This window comes from Protomyctophum parallelum (assembly GCF_964188405.1).
Source record: "Protomyctophum parallelum genome assembly, chromosome: 4".
Taxonomy (NCBI): Eukaryota; Metazoa; Chordata; class Actinopteri; order Myctophiformes; family Myctophidae; genus Protomyctophum; species Protomyctophum parallelum.
In genome coordinates this window covers 35380642-35403649 of record NC_139700.1, presented here as the reverse complement: position 1 = coordinate 35403649, position 23008 = coordinate 35380642, and the positions used below count along the sequence as shown (strand labels likewise).

The 23008-nt window shown below is 43.8% G+C and overlaps 2 protein-coding genes across 2 annotated transcripts in view; one reads left to right on the top strand and one right to left on the bottom strand.

Moving 5' to 3' along the window:
- The window catches only part of LOC310856988 (NT-3 growth factor receptor-like), a gene marked incomplete at its 3' end in the record, with an annotated part of 231729 nt that extends 209316 nt beyond the window's left edge, over positions 1-22413 (top strand). The window contains exons 16-18 of the mRNA XM_083762577.1: positions 6631-6874; positions 20907-21065; positions 22228-22413. Of these exons, the coding sequence (XP_083618703.1) occupies positions 6631-6874; positions 20907-21065; positions 22228-22413 (589 nt within the window). The remainder of the gene's footprint in view (positions 1-6630; positions 6875-20906; positions 21066-22227) is intronic.
- On the bottom strand, positions 15286-17280 carry LOC310857553 (integrator complex subunit 9-like; the record flags this gene model as incomplete). Its single annotated transcript, XM_083763267.1, has 1 exon — positions 15286-17280. The coding sequence occupies one exon, from the start codon at positions 17278-17280 to the stop codon at positions 15286-15288; it is 1995 nt and encodes a 664-aa protein (XP_083619393.1).
- Positions 22414-23008: the final 595 nt, after the last annotated feature.

The window sequence follows — 23008 nt, the reverse complement described above, 5'->3', positions numbered from 1 at the left end:
CCATAAGAAAAGACAGGAGCAAAGTGGGCAAGTACTGAGTGGTTTAACCAGGTTGGATTCCATGAGTTTCCATTTAGGACTCATCTTATTTGGTTTTAACTGTGCTGCGTAATAATAATTAGTTAAATTAGGTACACCAAGACCACCTCTGTCTTTATTTTGTTGCATATACATGTACATTTTCTTAGCAGTCCCTCCCAAACATGGAGACATGTGGGTGATACGTATAATGGTAGATTTTGGAATAGGAAACCTTGCAAAACATTAATTTAATAATCTTAATTATTTCCAGTAGGGTAGAGGGTATGATTCTCCATCTACACAAGTCTTGCTTTACAGAGTTTTAAGATTCCTTATTTCAAGGTTACACGGTTTGCAACCCTATCCTGGAGGGACACCAAATTAATATTTTTTTGGGCCTCAAAATGCAAAAGTTTGGGAGCCCCCTGTGTCTCTGTGAACAGTCCTTGGTTTAGAATACTCCAGGAAAATAGTGAGTGTGGAGAGGGCCCTGTTAGAGCTGTCTGTGTGCTTGCTAAGCAGCCTGACACTGAGTGATGGATGAGTCTGTCTTTGAGAATAAAGCAGCCTGATGAAGTGACAGTCTGACAAACGGAGCTGGCCTCCCAGAACATACTGTACTGGCAGACTTTGGTTAAAATAGTGCCTGTTGTATAAGCATCGCTTCATGTCAGAGGAAGGAGCTGTCTGTGTATATCCATTGTGTTATGGACCAATCTTATCAGACAGTGATTGATCGATGCATGCACGGTTCCGTACGGGGGAGGGGGACATTTTCTTAACCACTGGAGCCCTATATACGTCTTTGTATGACAAATGGCCAAACATAGCCGATCTTCAAGGTGAGCTTATACGTTTATGTTTTTATATATTTTTAATACAAATAAAAAAGAAAACTTGTTACACGTTTTGCCAAATGTTTAGCTGGTGCCCAAAATAGGGACACAGTTTAATGTCTTAGCATACAGTACATTTTTAATTAACCCATTCAAATTGGGAAAGTATGTGTGTAATTTTTGATTTTTATGTTGGCTATTCAAAAAAGTAGCAGATCTACAAGCTACTGTAAATGGTAAATTGTGCAGTATAACGCTTTTTATCCAAAGCACTTTACATAGATTGTGCATTACATTCACCCATTCACACACACATTCATGCACCGATGACGGAAGAAACCATGGCACCAACCTGCACATCGGGAGCAATTTGGGGTTCAGAGTCTTCCTCAAGGACACTTGGACACTACTGTAACTCTGGGGGAAACACTTAGAGGTTCAGAGTCTTCCTCAAAGACACTTGGACACTAACTCTGGGGGAAACACTTCAATTAGGGGTTCAGAGTCTTCCTCAAGGACACTTCCACACTAACTCTGGGGGAAACACTTCAATTAGGGGTTCAGAGTCTTCCTCAAGGACACTTCCACACTAACTCTGGGGGAAACACTTCAATTAGGGGTCCAGAGTCTTCCTCAAGGACACTTCCACACTAACTCTGGGGGAAACACTTCAATTAGGGGTTCAGAGTCTTCCTCAAGGACACTTCCACACTAACTCTAGGGGAAACACTTCAATTAGGGGTCCAGAGTCTTCCTCAAGGACACTTCCACACTAACTCTGGGGGAAACACTTCGACACTAACTCTGGGGGAAACACTTCGACACTAACTCTGGGGGAAACACTTAGGGGTTCAGAGTCTTCCTCAAGGACACTTGGACACTAACTCCGGGGGAAACACTTCCGCTCGTGTCACTTCATGCCATGCTGCAATGAGCAGTGGCGGATTAACCCTTCGTGGTGCCTGCAGTGCTACGACCCATTTTGAGTTTGCTATTTTTATTTTGTATTGAAAGGCATTTGTAGAATCGGCTTCAATTGTGATATTATCAAACTAATAAATATCAAGCGTCTACCTTTTCCAAAAGGAAATGTCTGTATTGTATATGTTTGACCAGAAGCAGGGATAGAACGTATCCCGTATAAAAATGAAGGACCACAGGGGAAGATATCAAAAGCAGAGGCAAATCCTGCTCCTGCTGCATTTCGGACAAGGCAATACAATGTATTACAATGTGTTACACCAAAGGTCAATGTATTGTCATGAGATATATAGTACAGTACAAAATATAAGCTTCCCCTGCAGAGAGAGGGCACGTTCGGAAATACCGCAGCGGAGCGCACTCGCCTATTAGTTTGCATTGCACAGTGCGCTCATAGTGCGCTATTTCCGAACGTGCCCTAAATGAAACGGTATATGGATTGTATATTTAAATATAGAGATGAGTGGAAGTAGAATTTCTGTGTAAAATAGGAAATATTGAGATTTTCTCATAAGCCACAAACAGTGTCTATAGCTGTGTGGGCAGAAAGGCCATCTGGGAAAAAGAAGGTCCTCGGTGAGCGCCCCGGTCTAATGTGTCGAGTTGCCCCTGAGCAGGACGTTTAACCCCTAACTGCTCTCCGAGCGCCGTTCAACTATTAATAGCACCCACTCCTAATAGGATGGGTAAATGCAGAGGACAAATTGCCTGTGCAAATTTACTTTAAAAGAAAAAAAAATCCCCAAAGGAGTGGGTACCAAGTTCTGAATTATTATGTTACTAGCCCTTACCCGTTGTAAGATATTGCATAGTTGACCAATGTACAGTAGGGCTCTATGTTTGGTCCGCTTTTTTCGCTTTACGCCAAAGCTTTACACCGAAAATAGCCATCAGCCTACAATATCACAACATGTGAGCTACATCTGCCATTTTAAAACCGTGAGTTTTCTTCCCCACCACTTAAACCCAGTATAGTTTGTTGACTGGAGTCCCCCAGGGGTCTATACTAGGCCGTCTCCTTTTCCCCCCGCTAGTTATTGTCTTCACTTAAAGGTGTGGTGCAATGAACAATACATTTTATTTTACCCTGAAACAGTAAGTTCAATGATTTTGAACCAATCAGAACATCACATCCCTCCAGGCTATGGGACGTAATTCTGCTATACACGCACACCTAGAGTATATTAATAGAGAAGGCACCAGATTTCTCCTCCCATCCACTTGCATTAAGTTGCTCAAAAGCGCATGAGGCGATTTCACTCCTCCTTCCGGGAAGGAACAGAATGCATTCTGAAAACACGCTGTGCCGTTGACTATCATTGCTCCATTTGCACGCGCACGCGTTCACGTATGAAACATAGCGTTCACGTGTCATGCCCCAATAACATGGATTATTTCTACCCTATAATGTTTTCAGATACATATTTTAGCATGCTGCTGAAGTGTATAGTGTAATACAATGTTACACAGGTGTGCCCATATGATGGTCTAAATGTGTGAAAAATGTATTTTTCATTTCACTACGTCTTAAATCACGACTGTTCTTCACAGACTGTCTGTGTGACCCAGCAGACTGTCTGTTTGTGTGACCCAGCAGACTGTCTGTCTGTGTGACCCAGCAGACTGTCTGTGTGACCCAGCAGACTGTCTGTGTGACCCAGCAGACTGTCTGTGTGACCCAGCAGACTGTCTGCGTGTCCCAGCAGACTGTCTGTGTGTCCCAGCAGACTGTCTGTGTGACCCAGCAGACTGTATGTGTCCCAGCAGACTGTCTGCGTGTCCCAGCAGACTACTGTCTGTGTGTCCCAGCAGACTGTCTGTGTGTCCCAGCAGACTGTCTGTGTGACCCAGCAGACTACTGTCTGTGTGTCCCAGCAGACTGTCTGCGTGTCCCAGCAGACTGTCTGTGTGTCCCAGCAGACTGTCTGTGTGACCCAGCAGACTGTCTGTTTGACCCAGCAGACTGTCTGTGTGACCCAGCAGACTGTCTGCGTGTCCCAGCAGACTACTGTCTGTGTGACCAAGCAGACTGTCTGCGTGTCCCAGCAGACTACTGTCTGTGTGACTCAGAAGACTGTCTGCGTGTCCCAGCAGACTACTGTCTGTGTGACCCAGCAGAATGTCTGTGTGTCCCAGGCAGCAGACTGTCTGCATGTCCCAGGCAGCAGACTGTCTGTGTGTCCCAGACAGAAGACTGTCTGCGTGGACTGTCTGCGTGTCCCAGACAGCAGACTGTCTGCGTGGACTGTCTGCGTGTCCCAGACAGCAGACTGTCTGCATGTCCCAGACAGCAGACTGTCTGCGTGGACTGCCTGCGTGTCCCAGACAGCAGACTGTCTGCGTGTCCCAGGCAGCAGACTGTCTGCGTGTTCCAGGCAGCAGACTGTCTGTGTGTCCCAGCCAGCAGACTGTCTGCGTGTCCCAGGCAGCAGACTGTCTGCGTGTCCCAGACAGCAGACTGTCTGCGTGACCAAGACAGCAGACTGTCTGTGTGTCCCAGACAGCAGACTGTCTGTGTGTCCCAGACAGCAGACTGTCTGTGTGTCCCAGACAGCAGACTGTCTGTGTGTCCCAGACAGCAGACTGTCTGTGTGACCCAGACAGCAGACTGTCTGTGTGTCCCAGACAGCAGACTGTCTGTGTGACCAAGACAGCAGACTGTCTGTCTGACCCAGACAGCAGACTGTCTGTGTGACCCAGACAGCAGACTGTCTGTGTGTCCCAGACAGCAGACTGTCTGTGTGACCAAGACAGCAGACTGTCTGTGTGACCCAGACAGCAGACTGTCTGCGTGTCCCAGACAGCAGACTGTCTGTGTGACCCAGACAGCAGACTGTCTGCATGTCCCAGACAGCAGACTGTCTGCGTGACCCAGACAGCAGACTGTCTGCATGTCCCAGACAGCAGACTGTCTGCGTGTCCCATGGCAGTGGAGGGACTCTAGGGCTCGTCACGACAGCCTCTTCTCATGAGGCTTGCAACACTAGAGCTGTGGCTGGCATGCTAACGATATGCTAATGACCTGCATTATGTCTACCGTGACTGGATGTTATTGGCTCCCATGATGCTTTGCACAGTGACATGGAACATTGGTACTTAGTTGGCAGCCGGGCTGAAGTCTCGTGCGTTTGTGCGCGTGCGTTCGTGTGCGTATGTGTGTGTCTGAGTGCACGTGCGGGCGTGAGTGCATGTGTGTGTGTGAATATAATGTCTCTGTCCGTCTCTCTGGGCTTTCGCTAATTTCAGCCCAGTAATTGTGTTTCCATTAATGTGCGGGCATCAATTCTTTGAGGATGCTGCTAATTTACGTGCACCTAATACGCTCCACCCCACGATAAAGGACACGCGCACGCACGCATGCACGCACGCACGCACGCAAGCAAACACACAAGCACACACACGATTTAACAAAAACAGAGGTCATCACAGCTCACTATAAATCTCTATCTCTCTATCTCTCTCTTCGTCTCTCTCTCTCTCTCAAAGCCCAAAATGGCCATGACACTATATATTCTCAGTGCGACATCAAGGAAGACGATGCGTCATACAGTCATCAGTCATTACGGGTCACACTTATAGGCTCTTCACAGCGTTGTCGAGAGGAATATCCGTGCATGTGAACGTCATAATAGCTGGCACTGTCGAGTGTGCAAGTTCACTATAAAATCTTTTCTAATAGCAGCCAAATACATCACGGGTCCTTGAGACGAAACACTGGTTTAGATAGGAGAGAGAGACCGGAAACCGAGGACACATGGGCAGCAGGCCAGGGGTTCTCAACGTCTTTCGGCTGGGCACCCCTGAAAATGCTTTGGCCATGTCTCACCCCCTATACAGCAGGGCCTGAGTCTGCTGGGTGCCCCTTACCTTACAACAGGGCCTCAGTCCACTGGGTGCCCCTTACCTTACAACAGGGCCTGAGTCTGCTGGGTGCCCCTTACCTTACAACAGGGCCTCAGTCCACTGGGTGCCCCTTACCTTACAACAGGGCCTCAGTCCACTGGGTGCCCCTTACCTTACAACAGGGCCTCAGTCCACTGGGTGCCCCTTACCTTACAACAGGGCCTCAGTCCACTGGGTGCCCCTTACCTTACAACAGGGCCTGAGTCTGCTGGGTGCCCCTTACCTTACAGCAGGGCCTCAGTCCACTGGGTGCCCCTTACCTTACAACAGGGCCTCAGTCCACTGGGTGCCCCTTACCTTACAACAGGGCCTCAGTCCACTGGGTGCCCCTTACCTTACAGCAGGGCCTCAGTCCACTGGGTGCCCCTTACCTTACAGCAGGGCCTCAGTCCACTGGGTGCCCCTTACCTTACAGCAGGGCCTCAGTCCACTGGGTGCCCCTTACCTTACAGCAGGGCCTCAGTCCACTGGGTGCCCCTTACCTTACAACAGGGCCTCAGTCCACTGGGTGCCCCTTACCTTACAACAGGGCCTCAGTCCACTGGGTGCCCCTTACCTTACAACAGGGCCTCAGTCCACTGGGTGCCCCTTACAACAAGATACTAAATATCTTGTGGAGCATGCCACGCATACAGCATTTCCCATACCTCTATGAATGATTGACAAATAAACCCTCTTGATTGACCATGCACTATTACCCCAATTTAGGCCCTTACAACAGGGCCTCAGTCCACTGCAGGGTGCCCCTTACTGTGTGCTGTCTTTTTTATTATTTGATCAGTGCACAAATTGGCTGCACAACCAGGCACCCCCAGCAGGACCTGACCCATTTAATGAATGTCTTTACTCACTTTCTAATTGGTTCCTTCTTTCTCGTCCCCTTCCTCAGAGCCCATGGGCCAGATGCTATGATCTTGGTTGACGGACAGCCCTTGCAGACCAATGGGGAGCTGGGCTTGTCCCAGATGCTGCATATAGCCAGTCAGATCGCAGCTGGGATGATCTACTTGGCCTCGCAACACTTTGTGCACCGTGACCTGGCGACCAGGAACTGCCTGGTGGGAAATGGCCTCCTGGTGAAGATCGGTGACTTCGGCATGTCCAGAGACATCTACAGCACAGATTACTACAGGGTAAGGGTAAATATAAATCAATAACGACTTTACCGCACACACCCTACTTTTAGTTTTTACATTGGCTGTTTATCTTGTACACTATATAGCTTTTATTTAGTGTCTCTCTTTCCGGCTCACAAGACTCTCACGCAAATGTCAGTGTCATGCTGACACACCTTTTACACAGTTGAATTTAATTGAAAGAATGGGGACATACTATGGGGACAGTATTCTTTTTGAAGTGCTGTAGTTTCAAAAATAGCAATAATGAACTTATTTCTTTATTTCTCCCTATTTTACACTTGTAATTGACATGTTTTGCCTATGACAGGCCCACAATTGGGATACCAAGTTGAAGGTGGTTAATGTGCTCTGGAACCGGTTGATAAGTTTGTCACTTGGTTCCCGTGGTTTGAAGAAGCTTAAGCAAAGCTGGCAGTAGTACAGGAGATGCCACTATAGAGCAGCCAGTCTATGGTATCTCCACACATGGACATCCTCAACATTATAATTGGACTACCGGGAAATCAGTTGTATTTGGCAGTACACGCCAACGACTCCAGTGGGTCTCATCCTCCTAAGTAGCTTCTGTGGACTGTTTTCTCTTCAACGACGGACTCTTAATTCCCCGCCAGGGCCAAGTTTAGACAGCAACTGAAGAAAAAGGAAGCTGGACTACTTTGAGTTTGAACCCTTTGAAGGTCTGATCTAGTTGTTGGCCAGGAGTGAATGCTAAGCACTATAGTGTTGTGACCGCCAATAATTTTAATCAAAGATTTGAATATACTTGAATGAAGGCTTGGATTGTATTGTTCTTATTGTTGTATTTTATTTTGTAGTTATTAGATTTTTGTATCCCCTGGTCAGTTTCAATGTTCAGGTTCAAGGTTCTTTAGTTGTACCCAGTGGTACAACATTTTTTTTCGTAGAAGGGAGATACAGCAATCCAATTAAAAACAAGACATCAGACTATCTAGACATAAAATGTCCTATAAAAAATAAAGCATCCTATCCATGTGAAGCACTCTAACACACCCATATGGAAAAAAAAGTAGAAGAAACATATATGTTGTCCCGTTGCCTCCAATAGTAAGTATTTACATTTTTTATGTATGTCATTTACATGTATGTATGTCATGTAAAGTACATACTAGATTTTATATGTGAACTCTTGAAAGTGGCCCATTTCATACAATCCTCATATAAGACAATAAAGTGAATCATGTATGAATCAAGTAAACAACATGTATGTGATCTATGAGGTAAGTACATGGCAAACTGTATTTTCCTTACATGTTCCATACAATGTTTGTAGTTTTAAATTATATGAGATATATCCTTTCCATATATAAAATGTATATGTAATGTATATATAAATATATGTATTTTATGGTTTGTAACCATTTAATTTACAAGAAAAGTATGCTTCTTTTATATGATTTTTATAACATTGTTATGTCAGCCAATACATTATACCTTATAGTTATAAAAAACATATGTTTTATCTATGACTATATATAAGTTTTTATATGTGAAGTGTATGATAGGTATAAAAAACATATGCGCTATAGACCCCTGGGAGAGAGTTGCTGAGATGGAGCACCACACCTACTATACCATCAGCTCCCAATTCTTCCCGCATCACTTGCAGCACCCAAGCCGTGCTACTCATACGCTGAGTTGCCAGTGCCCAGGATCGAACCCACGAACTTGTGGTCTTAAAGGGTAAGACAACTTTTTTTGAGGTTTGGGTTGTTTTCTTACCTTATTATGGTCAAACTAGTCCAGTCCAGGAGTTATTTCGCTCCGTTGTGTTGTTTATTAGCAATTTAAGAAATAAAAAATAGGGTCCATTGACTACCATTGTAGCGGGGAAACAGCTCTCAAAGTCACTCTTTTAGCACATGAACGAACGCAACAAAAGCTGATTCTGACAGCTTATGACATCAGGAAAACTCATGCGGTTTTATTTTTAATAAAAAATGTCAACGTTGTCTTGTTTTGATTAATTTGTGTAGAAAGAAGATCTGGTAGGTATGCTTACGCTAACCGAATCACTTCTGTTTTCACGTGACGCGGTACTACGATCCGATTGGTCCAACTCTAACTGCAACAATCTGGAACAGCGCACTTTATCCTCCGTTCTAAAAGTATCGTAAGCCTACAGACTTATGACTGCTTGCCGTGGGTATCTGTGTCGGGGGTACTGCTCGACTGCAGATGGATTGGGTGCTCTCAGCGTACAACACAGGCAGGCAGCGTGCTTCCTTGTTTACAAATGAAACCGGAAACGGAAGACCGCATTGCAGCTTCAGTGTCTCTCCAAACAAAATAGTACCTTTATAAATATACGTTAAAACACGAAAATAAAACCGCATGAGTTTTCCTGATGTCATAAACTGTCAGAATCAGCTTTTGTTGCGTTCGTTCATGTGCTAAAAGAGTGACTTTGAGAGCTGTTTCCCCTCTACAATGTAAGTCAATGGGCTCATTGGGCTGGTATTTTTATAAAGTTATTTTCTATAAAACTGCACAATGGAGCGAATTAACTCCTGGACTGGACTAGTTTGACCATAATAAGGTAAGAAAACAACCCAAACCTCCAAAAAAGTGGTCTTACCCTTTAAGGCGAGAGCTCTACCGACTGAGCTACCCAGACACATCCTGACATATGTGAAGTGTTTGATATGCTCTCTTTATGTTTTTTGTTTAGAAGATTCTTATAAGTTACCATAGCAGTATAAAATAAAATGCATTGGGAGGGACATGGGGGGACATTGGTGGTGACACTGGCAGGGGGGGGGCACTGGCTGGGGGGGGCACTGGTTGGGGGGGCACTGGGGGGTTGTGTCACACTGGGTGGGGGGATCTTAAATAATGTAGTCATAAAATGTAAAAGGGAATACAACTCATTATTTTGTCATCATGTTATTTCATTGTAAGATTAGGTTTTGTTTAATTTGGATGTCTCTGTGACATACATGGCCTGTATTGTATGGTTTCTATACAATATCCTATCAGATTTTGGTTTCACTGATGTTTGCCCAACTCTACAAGTTTGACAATACACAATTACTAAGGATTTTGTATGTGGATTTACTGCAGTAATTATTTATAAGTTCATATATATTTCAATTTATACTAATTTACTAAGAATATTGTATGTGGATTTACCGTCACATATAGTTCTTATACAAAATTATATAGGTTTCACTTTACAAAAACTTACTATGGCTCTTATATGTGCTTTGACTGTTATATATAGTTCCTATAAATGACAAAATTATATAAGTTTCACTTTACAAAAAAATACTATGGATCTTATATCTGCTTTGACTGTCATATATATTAACTACAAGTTTCATGTAAAACATATACAAATTTAGTAATTTTTTTTCCATATGGGCACGCACATGCCATACATGCACGCCACACGCACCCACACACACACACACACACACACACACATGCACACACACACGCACGCACGCTGGCCCACCTACTTTGAGCTTGTGTGCTGTGCCAAGGCGAGGTGCATCATATGTACTTTTCTAGCGGCACAGAGGAATTTGAGCATGTAGATAAATTATAATAGTGCATGGTCAATAGATTCAAGAGGGTTTATTTGTCAATCATTCATAGAGGTTACAAGAGGTACAAGAGGTAAATGCTGTATGCGTGGCATGCTCCTCAACATATTTACTTGCACAAGCAGAGCGCACAAGTAATATTTTCGCCCGGTCTCCTTCGTCGTGACAGCTGTTCCGCCATTCGAGGCTTACGCAGAAAAACATCAAATCTGTGCCTGTGTTGCTGGACCAAATGACCACAAATGACTATATTTCTTACGTCATCATTTAGAGCTAGTCATACGTATACTATATACATAATCAGTAAAAAATAAAATAGCAAATTGTGCCTGATCTGCTGGGACCAGAGTACGTGGTGTGTATGTGTATGACTAGCTCTAAATGATGACGTAAGAAATATGGTCATTTGTGGTCATTTGGTCCAGCAACACAGTGATGTTGACTACTAATGTAATGGTATCTGATGGATTAGTCAACGGTATCAGAGGATTTGTTGAGTATATTGACTTTGGGAAAAACGGCACCTATGTTACAGTAATACTCGTTAGATTCCAAGACAAAGATGTTGGTCTTAATGCGAAGTCTAATAGTAACTATATAAAATATCCAGAAGCAGTTCCAATCTACAGACATGAAACTATCATTTTCCATGGAGGCAGAAAAACAGGATCAACAAATAGGTTTCAATTCCCGTTGACATTAGCTTGGGGATTAACTATTCATAAGGTTCAAGGTTTAACTATACAAGAGATTGTCGTATCTATGAAGGGCTCACATTTTAACCCGGGACAAGCCTATGTAGCATTCAGTAGAGTGAAAAGGATAAAAGATCTATATATACTTGACTTTAATCCTAAGAAGATCAAAGTAGATAAGAATGTAGAGAGAGAAATGATACGATTACGACAATCACCTCTTGAAAAACCTAATATACGTAAGATAACTCAATTACCATTGAAACATTCATTAAAAATTGGATTATTGAACGTCAGAGGTTATCTAACACATTTAGAAGATATAAACTCAGATTCCCAACTCGAAATGTTGGATCTAATAGCTTTTACTGAAACACACTTAAAGAAAAATAACATTAATAACATTACTTTTAAATTAAAAACAACGAACACGAATTACAATACAATGAGGAATGACAGAGAAAAAGATATAGGTGGGGGAGTTATGTTTGCTATAAAAGAAGATATTTCCATTGAAAAAATTCAAACTGAAAGCAGGATATTAGAGAAAGTAGAACATATATGTATACAAAAATCTATATATCATTCTTATGTACAGATCACCTAAAACAGACCTTTCAAAATTAAACACTTTTCTCGAAAACATGTTAAAGTATCTATCATCTCCGACTTCTGCAATTATGATAATAGGAGATTTCAATGAAGACCATAATACTGAGATAGAAAGAAGTATAAAGACCTACATGTCAAAATTAGGCTTTAAACAATTAAATACAAATCCAACTACAGATTACGGAAGTATTTTAGATCATGTATATTTTAACAAATGTGAAAGTATTATTAAAGAAATTGAAGTTAGAGACACATATTACTCTGATCATGATTTAGTATTAATATCACTATAGTCCAACATGAAATAGATTTAAAATAATTGACAATTTACAATAAATAATACTTTGTTAATACAATAATTATACTGTATAATATATACACCTAATAATTAGACATTTCAAATGTTCCTTCACAGAGATATTGAGATTCCACCGTTTACAGAAAAATTATACTGTATAACATATTTTAATTCAGTTTATATACCTTTTTTTCAACACATATAAATGATTTATTTGTCTCTGAAAAACTAAAAAGGGATCCAGAATATATCTATATATCTATATATCTATATATAACGATAAAACAGTATTTCTTATATAGATAGAAACTTGAATCATACTTAATAATACTAGATGTTTATATGTATAAAGTAGGTAGCAAATAGTTACATCTAAACATTAATCATTTCAAACGTTCCTTCACAGAGATACGGAGATTTGACATTTTACAGCGGTCGAAAGGACTTGCGCTCTCTGCTTGCGCACTAGTTGGCCATTTATGGCCTACTAGTGTGCAACAAGCAAGTATGCACTCGACAGAGTGCAGTTCTAGTTAGTAATTATAACCCCTCATGTCTGAGTTACTGTATATTACTGTATACTACGATTAACTCTAATAATCCCTGGATGTAAACCAGGTTGGTATATAGCTGTCACAGTAAGGGTTGAATGAATGAGGGTTGAACGCCACCACCACCCGAAGCCGTGGCGGCTATTCTGGTGGATGAAAACCAAGAGAACATGCATGGATCCAGTGGGGACAGTGACTCGCCGTCACGGCCAGAACTTTTTAGGCGGAAGGGGGTCGACCCCGGTCAACAAAGTGTATATAGGGTTTACAATCTAGGAACAATTCTGCCAAGTGTGGTGGCCAGTCTTATGATGTCAGAAAAAGGAGAGAGGAGATCCGCACACCGTTTTAAAAGCTCCCAAAATAATTTATTGAGCGGACAATACATTTGTGGATGTCCGTGCACCTCTTGACCATTGCAGTCTATGAGTCTATGATGTCAGTCATCTATGATGTCAGGACCATGACAACAGACTCCATATTTGGGCAAAGTTTCAGCCCGTTGACTTACAGTATAATACTTGAAAGTTCTTAAAAATAAAAAATTGTGAAATTACATTCATAGACTTATACCTCCTATTGGCAGCATGCACAGGAAAGGATCCGTGGATCGGTACTGTGGTTTGAGATTAGTCCCGGACACATAAACAGATTGCACAGGGGTGAGAACATAATCTTCCTCCTTGCCTTCGACCTGTGGGGATATAATCACACTACCATCTCTAACGGTGTGCTCAGTAGAGTGCACAGTTCCAAAGTCCCCGCTTGCAGACTCACTGAACTAAGCAAGCCTTCATTTGAAGTCTGTGAGGCCTTCGGGCTGTCCCAGTGTCCCATTGTCATGTCTGTGAGGGCTCTGGCAGAGCCCTTTAAAGGGATCGTGACATTACAAAAACATTTTTTTAGGTTTTGAACTCAATTGCACCCAAAAAACTTTTAACATAACATTCAGTATGGATTTTCTGTGGTCTGGGGTTTTCTGGCTCAAACACGTGCTCTGATTTGCCTGTGGACTGTGAGGTAAGATTCCACAAATCATATCATATATGACATAGCAATTTGCCTGTTTTCATTGCAGCTCAAAAGGCTTCAGAACCCAGAGAAAACCCCAGGCCACAGAAAATCCACTGAATGTCCAAAGTAAAGGTTGTGATGGTGCCACAAATTCACGTCATATTTGGTGGACATTTCTCTTTTCATTGTCAATGGTATTTAATGTTTGTGTTGCGGACATTTTGTGGGGACAAAAGCTGTACCTGTATATAGGACGGGCTAGCACCCCTCAAAGATAAATGAAAATGAATGTCATGAAACCTTTAAGCACCTTTTCTGTAGGTCTGCATCGATAGACTTTGCTTGAGGGAATTACCCGCAATTCATAGCATATAACGTTAAATACGGCGATGCCAGGTCAGTCATTAACTTTACAATTTAGTTATGCAGCCATGCAACTCAAAATATGAGCGATGCCCATGTTGTCGGCTCCAATAGCTGGGAGCTCCTGGTGTCAGTGACCGGCCTGCCTCGTCCTCCTGGCCGTCATCTCTTCACGCAACGTTGCTAGCTCCCCATACATTAAGATTGCTTACTTGTTATGTTCACCCAATGAAGCAGAATTCCAAGAATATTGCAATCAGTTATTTTCGGTGTGAAAGAGGTTTTATTAGGCTTTTAATTAGAACAGTGGTTCTCAACATTTTCTAGATCAGAGACCACTACCGGCTACTGTGTTAAGTGGTCAGATGTGTAGGCAGTGAGCATTTTCAGAGCTTTATTTTAGAGTTTATTTTAATGATCTGGATCAATGGAACTAGCGTGTTATAGCCTATTTTAAGTACCTATATTTATTGGTATTGGTAGGTTAGAGAATAAATACCATGGCATTTATGTGTACATTTATTGTCTCAGGTCAGCCTGTTACTTTATCATACAGTAGGCCTACATAATTATGTAAATATTTCCTCCTAAGATACAGTATATATGTGTCAAGAATAGTATAGTTTCCATTACGACAATGAATTGAAAATAACTTCCTACTTGATATTTAACACTTTGAGTGTCACCTGGTGGACAAAAGTGGTAGCGCACGTGTGCCATGTGATTCGAGGCAATTTCACTATAACGCGCGTCTGGTTTGTTGCCATCTTGAATGTAAGTAGCAATTGCGCTAATGCTAGCGAGCTAAGACAATGTCCATCCTTTCTCCAGAAAACGCCAATATTCCAATCGCGATGACCGCAAAATCAAAAACGAGTCCCGAACCTCACCGATCTGATCACCACCACGGACAGCGGCGTATCTTCAGAGAAAACAGCGTGGAAAGACCGTGGCCAATAAGGAAGCTAATGGAGTTGCATGCGCAACAACAGTGCTGGCGAACCCCAGTATCCCTATTATGGGGGGTAAAATTCACCAAAAATAGCAGAACTACACGATCTCGCGGTATGTTGTGACTCGTTGTGAGCTTGTAGATCGGCTATTTTTGGCAAGGTTTGGTGGTCCGTCTTACTATAGAAGTGTTTAATAAGCGGTAACAGAGGGTTTAAGTGGTTAAACTGAAGTGATATTTAATTCCAGATATTATCAAAGTATTCTGCAGCACCCCTGGACATGTGTCACAGCACCCACTTTGACAACCACTGCATTAGAACACCCACAGGAGAAGGATTCACCGCGGGTCCTGTCAGAGTTTCTGCAGGAAGCGGAGCACAAAGTCTCGCATGACAGTGCGCAGCATCTGGTCGTTGCACTCGATGTGCGTGACACCCTCCTCCAGCCGGATCTTTGTGTCATCCGTCTCCAGGTTCAGCGTGTGTCCGTTGGCAGTCTCGTCCACCTTCACCTTGATGCCGTTCTTGTGCAGCGTGGCCAGGAGAGCTGCCAGAGGCACAGCGCCGCTGAGGAGGGGTCTGGGGGCCAACACCACCTCCTCTGGGGGCTCTTCTACTGCACGCTTCCTCTTCTTACTGGGAGGAGCTGCCACTGCTGCCGTTGGCGGGGTGCTGGGCAACAACTGCAGCGTGTGCTTGTTATCCTTGGACTGCAGCACGGCGGACACGGGCGCCACCGAGACGCCCGGCGTGATCTCGGAGCGCACTAATGATCTGGCCAGCTCGGGCAGCAGGTGGACGCGTTCGTAGCACCTCTTGAAGGGCAGGCAGAGCACGGAGCAGCGTCGGTAGGGGATGGGAGGAGGCTGCAGCTCCAGCATGAGGTCTGAGCGGTGGGAATGGGACGGGGGAGGCCGGGTGTACTGTTCTGGACACACCACACGGAGAGGCTGCACCTCCTTGAGCAGCTTGGACACCTGCTTGAAGTTGAGCCGTTTGTCAATGGGACAGTAGTAGCAGTTCATGGCCAGTGGCTGGTAGGGCGCCAGGGCATCTGGGTCGCGGAAATCCGGCTCAATGAAGATGATGCTGTTGCGGCTCGACTTTCCCCACAGTTCCATGAAGTGGACCACGTCTCCGAAGCGCAAAGAGGGGTGTCCGGTGAACACCACACATGGCTGGCGGAACTCACTGCTGAATTTTCCGTGAATGCTGGGGTAGTGCTTCAGTTTGTTGCTCTGTATCAGCTCGGCGTGAAGGAACGGAGGCTCTGGAAGGTAGACCTTGGATTGTTTGTTGTGGCAAAGCCATTCAGGGAAGATCTGGGAGAATTCCAGTGAGCTGCTGGCTACAGGCGAGATGAAATAGAAAGGCGTTGTTCCCAGGTTGGCGCTCTCGATGAACTGGTGCAAACAGTCAAACAGGTCATAGATCGCCCCTGACGGGTAGCACGGCACCAGCACGTTGCCCCCTGCACGAATCGTCATCGCCAGTTTACTGCAGAATTCTCCCAGCATCCCGTCTGGTTTGGAGGTGGGTGTCTGGATGAGGCCTGTCAGAATCAGAACATCGCTGTTCTTCAGGGAGATCTTGTCCATGGGTTGTGGGTGTGTGTTGGTGAGAACGCAGGAGCCGGACATATAAGCCACTTTCTCATGATGCGATTGGATGATCCAGTTGGAACTTCCCAATGCGTGGCCAGAGCTAACGGGTGAGACCTGCACTGCTCCGAATAATTCCACGTTCTGCGAATAGAACACAAGCTGCACTTTTCTGAGGGCGGAGTTGACCTCTTGCATACTGTAACATGTCTTCCATGTCTGCGCATCCACGGCGCCCTTCAGTGGTGCGGGGAGCATCTGCTGCATTTCCTTGTGCTTCCAGCAGGTGGCAGACTGAGTTTTAGGGACTCTCTCCATGAAGTGGACCAGTTCCTCCATCAGCAGTCTGCCGATCTGCAGAGTTGGCTCTGTGGCGTACACGGTCCCGGTGAAGCCTGTGTTCTCCGTTATGTATGGCAGGGCCATCATGCAGTGGTAGTTGGAGATCAGGATGACGTCGACGGTAGACAGATCCAGGAGCTCTCTCTCAGGAACACAGAATTCCGGCTGCGCGTCCACAAACACTCTACCCTCACACACCTTCAGCTCCTTCTCCATGCTTAGCATTCCATCCTGTGATACCCAGCCGGGCAGTTTGGAGAGCCTTGGGCTATGTACCAGAGGCAGGGGCAGGAAGTTAAGGACAGAGGTGGCATCCAGTCCACAGTCCAACATGATGGTGGTGGACTTGAATTTGAGGACATTGCAAGGGAAATTCGGGTGACCCGACAGACAGTAAAGTTTCATGTTGTAGGCCTAGTTGGAAACATTCATTATGGGGTTTAGGCAAGCCAGCTTTGCTAGAACATTACAAATACATTATATTGTTTTCAGTTAGATTTTATTGATGTTGAGGCAATGATTACATCACCTGGATTCTGCCAAATATGGACTTTTCTATACACCTTGAAGATGGCAAACTACTGTATTGATCAATGTCTTGTGCACACTGACAGTAAGCCATGGAATTAAATCCTTAAAACCACCATTATGACCAATATACCCATATATAGTGTTAAATAAAACCTCAGTGGTGTCCGATTAGAACTTAAACCTGGATGTTTAACACATACAATTGGAAAGATGTTCTTAGTGAAGCTAGTCAAGGGGCAAGGACAGATACAGGGATCTCTATAAGTGGTATAAAAGAGACACAGACAGACAGACACACAGACAGACAGTTTAGGCATTTAGCAGACACTCTTGATCCAGAGCGATTTACAGTAAGCAAAGAAAACAAAAAGATACAGTACATCAGACTGATACAGAGATCTCCCTACAGTATAAGGTCATAAAAGGGACACATGTACAGATATATATTTATAGGCATGAAAGGGACAAGGACAGACAGATGCAGATATCTCCAAATATGGGAATAAAAGGGACACAATCAGACACAAAGATCTCCATAATGCATAAAAAGAGATATTATGGGTACAACTGGTATTGGATAACCAGGTGGGACACATGCATTCCTGGCTTGCATCGTTCCCTAGTACCGTAGTCTATGGTCTACTCTAGACTCTAGCCTATCTATGAATTCACTGAATCTCTGTTTGAGTCTGTCTGTCCTGGGCATAACTTAATTCTTTTTTCTTTTCTTTTTTACAAAATTATACAGTGATTTCTTTATTTGTATTTATAGGCCTATAATATAATCCTACTAGATCCCAGGAAATCACATATGGCCACAAAAGATCACGGGATCTATTGAATGTGAAGGGGCAGGTGACACAGTAGTTTACCATGTAGTCAAGGGATGTGAGATCTATTGAATGTTAAGGGGCAGGTGACACAGTAGTTTAACCATGTAGTCAAGGGATGTGTGAGCTGCCTCGCAAACAAGCACTGAATGTTGCTACCATAAGAGCTGAGAATGATACTTGGTACTCAGACAGGCCTTGATTCACTGCATTCACTGGGATGAACTCCAGAGCTATAGACCTAGGCCTCAAACACAGCGAGTAAAAAATAATGATGGAATAAGTAATACATTTGCCATCGAATTACACCCTTAAACACATGGCAGTTAGCCTACCCTGAATTTAATGAAGCCTGAAACCTTCTCAATACATCTTGGCAGAATGTATCATAATTATCGCAGGACCCAGCTCAAATACAATGTAAGGAAGTATTTATCTGCATAATGATGACAAATGTTAGTCCAACACGATTATACCCCCTCTCACTCATGGTTTTGCCCCCAAAATGCATACACTTAAAATAAATGATTACATTCACACAAAACCAATAGCATTAATCTCAACAGACACTTAACTCCTCCCAACGCATTGCCCCCTGGCAAACAATTACCGATGACACAATAACAGAATAATAGCAAATATAGGCAAGCTTTTGGGCATGCAGAGAAGTCTCTCCTCAGCTACTATAAGTGCCCAGGGATGATACAGTATCTATTAAATACTCCTTAGTTAGCAAAATAATAGCCTGTTTTTAGTTTTTTGATGCGTTTTTCTTAACGGATTCATCTTTTTTAGTATGCTGCTGACTTTGAAGGACACATAGCCGTAAAAACAGTAAGGGCAAGTGATAATGGAAGGCTGGAGGAGACAGGTAAAGTTATGAAGCATAGCATAATGTAGAAGGTATAGGGGTCTTTGTCACTGGCTTAGTCACCAGGGGTTCCTAAATGTTTCCACGCCAATGACCCCCAAATAGCCGTATATCCTCCAGCTGTATTGTGATTAGGGTTAAAGATCCTTTAGGATTTTAACGATTCCAGTTCCTTAACGATTCCCTCTTAACGGTCTAATTCCTTAACGGTTCCAAATCCAATTAACAATTTCACCTCTCACCTCTGGAACTCCCTCCCCCCTGATATTAGAAACATGGACTCTATCACCATTTTCCAAACCCACCTCAAATCCCACCTGCTTAGGCGGGCTTATGGCTGACCTCTGCTGTCTTCTGCTGCAAGCTGTACTTTACTTTTTGCTTTAGCTTTTAATTGTGTTTTGTATCAACTGTTTTTTAAACCTGTAGGGCGACCTTGAGTGCCCTGAAAGGCGCCTTATAAATAAAATGTATTATTATTATTTCTATATGGGTTTCCAAATGGACACTAACGCAGGTCTGTAACTCTGAGTGTACAAATGGAACCAAATGGACCCGTAACGGTCCATTTGGTTCCATTTGTAAATCCAAGAGTTATAGAGTCTATGAAATGTAAAAGTTTGAGAACCAACCAGTATTGTAATTGCACAGCAGACGTGCAGCCTATACTGACATAATCGTTAGTTAGAATGTATGAGGCCTCACGTCTAAATGATATGGCTATTGACATGCATTGGGCACTTTAAGTTATATATTACGAAAACTGCAATTATTTCAAAGGAATAATCTCAAGCGTCCACAGTAAGGTAGCTTTTTTGAACTGTGAATTGAATTTCTCTGTGAAAGTAAGAAGGAATAGGGAGAGTCCAAAGTTTGATCACTTGAGTTTTAAAAATGAAAGGAATAACAGGAACAATACAGTCTTTCCAATAGGCCTCCCTGTGGCCCACCCTTGGGGTTGGGCGGGGGGGGGGGGGGGTTTGGGTGAGGGGTTTATACAACCTGTATCTTAGGAGGAAGTAATTCATTATAGTCTCCATTAGGAAGTGTGTGTTGGACTAAATTAGTCAAGCTGCTTCATGACCTTCCAGCAGTCACAGTTGAACTTAGACAGGATGAGTAATGATTCACTCTCTGTGTGATCTTCATGCGCCATGATGGGACATACATTCTGTGTCCGTCACACTTCATCTTTTAATATCCACCTCCATTAGCCATGCACAGTTAACAGGAATATCCACCCCGCCACCAAATCTACAAATAGTACACTATCCACTATCACGCTGACAGTCACCAATTTATGATGATGTATTCTTCCTGACTTTTTCATGTCAAGGACCCCCAAATGAATGTGTATTCTGTCCGTTGCCGCCATTTGAAAAATATGTTGTGCCAAAGAGAGACCCCCATACAAGATTTGTGTTTCCAAATTGTTAAAACATATATATTACAAACAGCCAATGTATAGGTTTAAAGTGGCTAAACTGATTTTAAATGTATGCTGCATGCCTATTATCTCACCTCAATTAAGGACATTTAGGGTCCCCACTTTGAGAACCACTGATCGACATGTCCGTGCGTGTGTGTGTGTGTGTGTGTGTGTGTGTGTGTGTGTGTGTGTGTGTGTGTGTGTGTGTGTGTGTGTGTGCATGTGTGCGTGTGCGTGCGTGTGTGTGTGTGTGCGCGTGTGTGCGTGTGCGTGTGCGTGCGCGTGCGTGTGCGTGTTCGTGTGTGTGTGTGCGTGTGTGTGTGTGTGTGTGTGTGTGTGTGTGTGTGTGTGTGCGTGCGTGTGCGTCCAGGTGGGAGGCCACACCATGCTGCCCATCCGTTGGATGCCTCCAGAGAGCATCATGTACAGGAAGTTCACCACTGAAAGTGACGTGTGGAGTTTCGGCGTCATTCTATGGGAAATCTTCACTTATGGAAAACAGCCATGGTTCCAGCTGGCCAATAACGAGGTACGGAAATTCATTCTTCATTCATTGATGTGTATGGCTTATGAATGTGTGGAGATGACACATTGTCTTTGGTATGACCCCGGCCAAAATACAATACATTATCACAACGTACAATAAATATATTTAAATGACCATGACTCAAAAGCTAACATTATTTTATAGGCATTTAGAGGTACATCGGGGACAAAACAACGACCGTAATTAATCGCGGGTTCGACTCAGAGGCGTATCTACAATAAGGCGAAGACAGGCATCCGTCCGTCTGTCCAAATCCATTTCTGCCTGGCCAAAATCCATATACTGAGGACAAAAACAAGATCTGAGAACTATTAGTGGACAGCACATTGGCCGTTGCGGTAGATCGCGACCCTCAATCACCCATTCGAATGCAAATGCATGCCTTTCAGCATTTGCATCCTACTGTCTGGCAGTCTCTTTGAAAACCTTTAGTGCTGCTGATTGTGCGCGGGGACGACGACAATTAACACATCTTGCCTGACCAAAATGTAATTCCTGGAAACGCCAATGGTTTGACCCCTTCTGATCCAGCACTAATAATAACACACTGAGAAGGCCATTGAAACCCTTTGAAACAGAGTGTCTGTGTCATTTTAGAATTTAGCATTGGCTGTTCAAAATATAACCTTAATGATGCCGTGTGTGAAATGGAATTGGCCTCTTTTCACACCAGAGTTCAGATGTCATCTGTATAGTTCAAATACATCTAAATTAGTCTTGTGTATATTGACTTTGATCAAGCGTGGCTTTTGTATTATTTACGCTGGGGGTGTGTGTGTGTGTGTATGTGTGTATGCGTGTGCGTGTGCGTGCACGTGTGTGTGTGTGTGTGTGTGTGTGTGCACGCGTGCATGGTTGTTAGAGGGTTCCAACAACTAGGGATGCCCAAAGGAGCCAAAAAGGCTGGCAAAGTATTGCGCCGTCATGATTTTGCAGATGTAACTCTAATGCACCTATAATATGTGTGTCCTTGTATGCATATCCTTTGTGTGGACATAAATAAATGGTTAAAATGTGTGTGTGTGTGTGTGTGTGTGTGTGTGTGTGTGTGTGTGTGTGTGTGTGTGTGTGTGTGTGTGTGTGTGTGTGTGTGTGTGTGCGCGTGTGCGTGTGCGTGTGCGTGTGTCTGCGTGTGCGTGCGTAGGTCATAGAGTGTATCACCCAGGGCAGGGTGCTGGAGCGTCCCCGGGTCTGTCCCAAGGAGGTGTACGACATGATGCTGGGCTGCTGGCAGAGGGAGCCGCAGCAGCGTCTCAACATCAAGGACATTCAGAAGATGGTGTTTGCCCTGATGAAAGCCACGCCCGTATACCTGGACATACTGGGATAGACACGGAGACGAGTGGAGAGAGGAGCGTGATGTGAGTGAGACGGCTGTTAGACTGGACTAGATCCGGACGGGACTGGGACTGGGACGGAGATGGACCAGAATGGAACCGGACGGAGTAGATGATCTTCACTAGAGTTCAAAAAAAGATTGCATTGCAGTATAATAGACTCAATTGGACCTCGTTAAACTTCAGTGATCTGGTCTAGGCTGACCGTGACCCTGGTTCTCATCTCCCATTCATTTGAAAACTGGACATCAGTAGACTTTGAATGGACTGTGTATTGGATTGAGTCAAACGTGGAGATTCTGTTTATCTGGCCTGGTTTTGGTCTGGATGGCTTTATTTTGTTGCCCTGGTCATTGTACCAGCCTTAACATCTATAGCCTGTGTTCTATCAAAACCTGGATGTAATTTGACCTGATTTGAAGAGACAGATCTATTTCTGTATACCACTCTGGATGTATCCTGGGCTGGACCAGTACAGCTTGGTTTGAACCAGAGCCATCATCATTCAAATATCCCTCCCTGGATTATATTAATTTCACCTGGCCCAGAAATGACCCGGCTCTTATTTATCTAGCTTTCGACAGCCTT